Raw genomic sequence first — 6627 nt, forward strand, 5'->3', positions numbered from 1 at the left:
GTAGAGAGAGAGAGAGAGAGAGAGAGAGAGAGAGAGAGAGAGAGAGAGAGAGAGAGAGAGAGAGAAAGTTGAGTTTTATAAGTATGTGAACTGGTTTTTGCAGTTGTGTCTTTGAGTTTGCCAAAATGTTCTTAAAACAAAATAGTCTTGGTGATACTGATTATGGTACCTCTCCTATTGTTATAACTTATAATAGTGGACAAACTGACGTCATTGAGAGGGAATACAGAACGCAATTTGTACGGAATTGCTCACCACAAATGGTGATTACAGCTACCTATCCGTTTATGACTGAAACCACTCGCAATGAAAAATTGGAGTGCACAGATCCACGCCAAGCTGTTGCTAACCACGAGGCTCTTCCATGGCAACAGCTTTCTAAGCAAGCGTAGCTTTGAGCCTATATACAAGCCAGAAATATCTAACAGCACAATGCAGCAACCACTTCAATTTCTAGTTTTATGATACACATGCTATTGTTACCCTATAGATTCGGTAGTAAGGTCGACCGAACCCGAAGTATTTCTGACTAGACGATTCTCGACCACCGGAGACTTTTAATTTCTTCTTCCCTGTCACAGGAAGAAGGAAACAGCAACGAGGATTTAATTATCTGGCACCCTTCCTCTGAAAATTGACGCGGCTTTATTTTATCGAGAAAAGCCAATTTTGATGGAGCGCATTTGCATACACTGGTTGGCCGTATCGACTTTGCTCGGCGGGTATGACGTCTGAAATCCAAGTTCCAGCCACGAAAGGAAAAGAGAAGAAACGGCATCAATAACTCTGACTGCTTTTCCAGAACAACTACAATCGTCCACTGGAGCTTGGGGAATCCGGACATTAAGAAACGTTCCGAACGGCTGGAAGGACTATTGCTTTCCATTCATCTGGATGCCCTCTTGCTTAAAGGTCAAGAAAACTATGCTCGGAGTTAACAGCGTCAGTCGCCAGTCAGTGTTGTGCTTCAAAACTGGACTGGTTCCCTCAACATCTTAAAAAATCGTTTTACTTTCAAGTTTCAAAGTGTTTCTTTCGCCCATCATTGATATGTGGAAATGACATGGAATTTTGTTGAGTCAGGCTACGCTATGCCTTGTCTACGTGACTATCCCTTGGAGTCAGGGTCGTGCTACCCATCAGAGAACTGCCCGAGTCTAGGGAACTATCCCTATGCTTCAAACCCTGACAGCTTGGATCACAACAACAGGCATCATGTATCGTTTTCTTACTATTCAACTAATCCCAGTAGTTCGGACAATTTGACCTATTTTTCATATCCTCAATATCAGCAGCCGACTTATAGAGACAGTCCCTACGTTTGGATCGGTCCCAATAACTTTGACATTCCCTACGGGTCAACTCAAGGTCAGAAGCAGCTCGAAGAAGGACCAGTGACGTCACGACCGTCGCAGAGAAGACATGCCACAGGTGAGCGAAGTGACCGCTCGAGCAGAAAACGCCGCGCCCCGACCCTGGCCCAGCGGAGGGCTGCCAACATCAGAGAACGTCGCAGGATGTACAATCTGAACGAGGCCTTTGACTGTCTCCGCCAAAGGATTCCGACTTTCGCCTACGAGAAACGGCTGTCTCGTATTGAAACCTTACGACTTGCAATATCTTACATCTCTTTCATGACCGGAATCGTCAACGGTGAAGACCCTAACACACTTAGGGTCAGTGTGTATGACCCTCCATCGTTTCCCTCTTCTTCTGAAAGCATTCGGGCAGTGAGAGAAAGAGGAGAAGATCCTGAGGACAGTGTCGAAGGTGGAACAGATGTTTGTGAAGAGCTAAATGAACACGAGGGAGAGTTTTGTGGGGAGGAAGAAGAAGAAGAGGAGGAAGATGAAGATGAGGTTGACGATGACATCGATGACGAAATGAATGATGGTGATAAAGACGAGACTGGGAACAGTGATACCAAACTCTCAAATGGACATGGAGTATGCTCAGATTACGAACACTTTGGGCTTGGAACTGAACAAGGACAAGGATTTTACACTGAGCAGCTTCCCTGTGGGTGAGCCTTCGTCGGTTTTCAAGATGAAGGTTGTTGAACTAAGTGTGTATATCGACACACAATGGAAAATCATATTCATCAAAATCCACAAACAGCTCTCCGCGTAACATCAGTGGCGGTGGTGGGAGCATACATAATTCTATAATAGATGAAGGATTTTATGGAGGTTTCTGCCTGCTATGGCTGTGTAACGCCACTTATGTATTAATAAAGTGGAGATGTGTTTTATTGAGTGTTTTCACGGGCAAAGCATTAACTAATATGTTATGGCGTATAGCTCTGGTGTATATGAATTCTTTCATGAGGAAAGAGAATGAGATGATCTATCGTCTTTCTGGTCTTTAGTATTATTTTTGAGTGCAGCAATAGAATCAAATACAACGTAAGTATTAAACTTTACTTTATCCAAAACTCTTTGACTTCGACCAATAATTTATATTTGTTTATATATATATATATACCCCCCCCCCTTTTTCTCTTCCCTTCGATGACTTTGTTCTACGGTTTCTCTTCTGTTTGTTGTTATATAGTTCTTGTTATATAGTTCTTGTTATATAGTTCTTGTTTATGCTGGCACTCTTGCTGCTTTCATAGTTGTAGTTGTTGCTCTTTTTTCTTTTAGTTCTCTCCTTGTTCTTGTTGTTGGTTTCACTTTCTTGTACATGGAGTTGGTGCTGCTGCTGCTGCTGATGATGATGATGATAATGATGATGATGATGATGATGATGATGATGATGATGATGATGATGATGATGATGGTGATGATTTTATAGGGGTCCTTTAGGGGGCCGGTGTATAATCTTTCGTCAGTACTGATTATACAGATGATATACTGTGACAGAATATTGATAGTCTTTCAAAGTGTTTTTACTGGCCTAAAAACGATGGGTTGTGGTAGTGATAACCTATATGACTTGAAATTCACATGGTTATTGTAGGTTTTATCCTCTTGCTTATATAAGAGTTTGACTTTTACGGCAGATTGTTGCTGTTGTTGTTGTTGTTGTTGCTGTTGTTGTTTTGTTGTTGTTGTCGTTGTTGTTGTTGTTGTTGTTGTTGTTGTTGTTGTTGTTGTTGCTGTTGTTGTTGTTGTTGTTGTTGTTGTTGTTGTTGTTGTTCTTCTTCTTCTTCTTCTTCTTCTTCTTCTTCTTCTTCTTCTTCTTCTTCTTCTGCTTCTCTCTCTCAGTCTCTTTCTCTTTCTCTCTCCCTGGTATCTGGGAATGGCTCGTTCAGTTGAATACACGAAATTGTTAGTATCAAAGGCTAGCTCTTCCAGGGTTAAGAGGGCACACTTCTAAACATAATTAAATACAAGTTGTCCCCTCATCAATCCTCCCCTCCCTTTCTCAAATCTTTTCCTAATTGTTTTTCCCTTTAGACACAATTTCGATGGCGGGGGTAACTCTTGTTTCGTCGTTGACGAAATTTTAATTTGTTTCTTCACGCAGAATGCCAATATTTTCTGACGAAATGAATTATATTGAAATGAAGTGAAATGCCTATGCCTTTTTCATATGATACAGAAAGAAAAAGAGGGAGGAAGGAAAAAAAACGTAGGAATTAATTTTTGCCTTTCACAGCTCCTCTTGTGGGGTATGCGTCTGCATTAGATCATAAAAAGAGCAATGGCTTTAAAAGAGCCGGCAGTACACTGCCACCTTAGTTTATACCATGGTAGACCGCGGGGCTATTTATTCTGATTACAAATACCCCCCCCCCCCCAAATTTTTAAAAAATAGTTTGAACTGTCTAGGATGTTATCATGGTTCCTCTTTCATCACTGAGTTTGTTTCCTCTGGAGATTGACGTTAAAATCAAAGGTTCTGCCTCTCGAAAAACTCACTTTTTTTTAAAAAAGGGGGTACAAACCCACGCTCAAGAACGTCAGGTACGAACCAGCTGGGCGAGTACGACGTACAATAATAACTAACTATAAAATGGCCTACCTCTCTTATATCGGTATATATTTTGCCTCTTTGTTTTGACTCTTGAGCGCGTTTTAACTGTTACAAATATTTGTTTACGATTTTTGAGTCCACTGAAAGTTGCATGCGACTTTTCATATTCACCATTTGTTTATATAATATTATTATCACATTTGCCTGTGAAACATACTATGGCCTCTACATGGTGCCATGATACAAAAACACAGACATGTAGGCCGCAAACTCTGAAGTGTGCTTCGAAGACTACGATATGCTTAGTCAAGAGAACAATTATTTCAATATACCCCTTAGCATAACTAAAGAACAATAACTGATCCACTTAAAATCAAGGTGAGCAAGAACGTTTGCTGAAAACTATTTGAATGCACAATGGTGAAATGGATACTAGTAGAAACTCCATGCTATTTTGTTCCTAATTTTGTTCATTGTTAGGAGGTCAAGTATCTAACCTATCCGTTACCCCTGGGATCATTTTGTACCCCCGGAGTTGTGTTCTTCACATTTTAGAATACTTCTAGAACGAAGATCTCTTTGAAACTTTCAGTATTTCTCCAAAAATTATTTTGACAGACTGCTATGTATGTATGTATAGTATAAGGTTTTACGAGACTGCTATGCAAAGTTTAATGGGTAAATTTCCTCTTTGGAAAGTGGTGGCACAGAGTTTCCCGCGTCGTATGGATACGATAGTAAAACACGACGTACGGGTAGGGCTACGAATTACGGTGGCATGACGGTCATGAAACTTATTATTTTTTAAAATTTTGGTTTGGTTTTGTTGTGAAATACACGAACAAGCCTTTGGACACCCTTTCTAGCCCTAGTGGATGGGAGGACGCTCAAGCTGGAAACTCACCACAGCGTCAGTTAAGAGACTAAGACGTTATCCCTCAACAATGTTACAGTTGTGTTTCCAAAAAAAAAGCTGAATTAATAAACTGTTCACTTTTTCGTTTAATTAACTAAATTAAAAGTCCATTAAAAACTCGATGACGACATCGTCATTATTGCTCGTCTAATACAATGTGGGAAGAGTGATGCACCTTGCATATAAAATATGGACGACACATATTGCTTTAAATAAAACGTATATTTAGGAAACAAACAAACAAAACACGTTTTTGTTGACGCGACATTCTATAAAACTTGCATTGGTTGCCGAGGACTTTTTTTCTTGCATGTAAGATATTTGGTTTTCCCCAGAAATGCCATACCATAAACACAAAGATATACATATACCAACTACAGCATATACTGCTTTAATTAAACTTGAATTAAAGCGAGTGGGGGGGGGGGGGTATATCCCAGTTTTGCAGCTGAGGTTAGGGTCAAAAGTCACAAAACAGAAACTATCAGTCTAAGAATATGAAAATTAAAACCCTTTCCTGAGAATCGAATTTCAACAATAACGGTCAGAATCGATACCGGTTTTTTTCATTTAATCAACTGCTGCTGAAGGACAGTTCTGACTGATGCATACGAAAGAATGAGCCATTTAAAAGGTAAATGTTTACTCGCTAAAAGTTTCTCCCTTATTAGCATGTTTCAAAAATCAGAATCGTTTTGTCCTTGTTGCTGTTCCATTATAATTTTGTTGGATATGAACTTTTCGACTTGGACGAAGTCGTATCGTGTGAGCATCTTTTCAAAAACCAGCTTTCAAATATTGTTTGATTATGGTAATTTTTAAAAAAGAACAAGAAGAAAAGAAATTAATTGCGCTTGAAATGAATTAGCTGAAAAGCAAAAAAGACTGACAAAGAGGTGTGCCAGATTCTCCAGTCAAGAAAATCTCAGCTTAAAAAAGTGAAAAGGAAAATATACAATACTGTGGTCAAATAAAACGCTACTAGACCATTGTGAAAGAAATGTTTGATGGCAAGATCTGGGGAAAGAGGGCTTGTGGTGGACAAAGAACAACGTGTGCGGACAACATCAAGACGTGGACTGGCCTAAGTATGGCAGAATGTAAAACGGCAGCTGGCGACTGTGAGTACTGGAGAGTCATTACACGTCAACCTCTGAGCCAGAGATGAAACCTTCCGTCTTCCAATTCCAGACTCCAGATCCTCAAAACAGCCTTCTGGGAGAAATCGTTGCGCGTCATGTAGCCCGATACACTTTGTTCAAGAACTGTCGCAAACACATTAGTGTCAGAGTCTTGCTGAAACATCACCAAAAACTGCCCACAACACATTAATGTCAGACTCTAGTTGAGATTCGGATATGGGCTGGATAAGTCGAGATATTCCCCTGGAGAATTTGAAAGCACATTGGCCGTACCGGGGTAGAGGTTCGCATCAATGTGGCTAATGAGGTACATTTTTCTCTGATAGCATCAGTGCTTGGGACGATCTTACTTTACGTTTCATATGCTGTGGAAACAGCAGAGTATGTTCTTGACGTCGTCTGAATTAGCCACGTCCTCGTTAGGCTACAGTTTATCGTAACTCTGATAATAAATCAAAGTCTTAATAGCTAAAGAGTGATGGGCGACATGATATTCTATTTATTTTGAAAGCATTTTGGTAACCAATATGTTTACTTTGTGATTTGAGGTAGGCTGATTACAAATCATGAAAACATTGTTTTCTATAAGTAAGGATTTTTAGTCATTGATTCATGTGTTTGTTTTAATAACGTTTTAATATATATATA

General features: G+C 39.8%; 1 protein-coding gene across 1 annotated transcript; it reads left to right on the forward strand.

Moving 5' to 3' along the window:
* Positions 1-424: 424 nt before the first annotated feature.
* On the forward strand, positions 425-2435 carry LOC101849094. The gene has a single exon (XM_005089408.3). It carries the CDS (start codon positions 1059-1061, stop codon positions 2025-2027), a length of 969 nt encoding a protein of 322 aa, XP_005089465.1. The 5' UTR covers positions 425-1058; the 3' UTR covers positions 2028-2435.
* The last annotated feature ends 4192 nt before the right edge of the window (positions 2436-6627 follow it).

This window comes from Aplysia californica, unplaced genomic scaffold (genome assembly GCF_000002075.1).
Source record: "Aplysia californica isolate F4 #8 unplaced genomic scaffold, AplCal3.0 scaffold00006, whole genome shotgun sequence".
Taxonomy (NCBI): Eukaryota; Metazoa; Mollusca; class Gastropoda; order Aplysiida; family Aplysiidae; genus Aplysia; species Aplysia californica.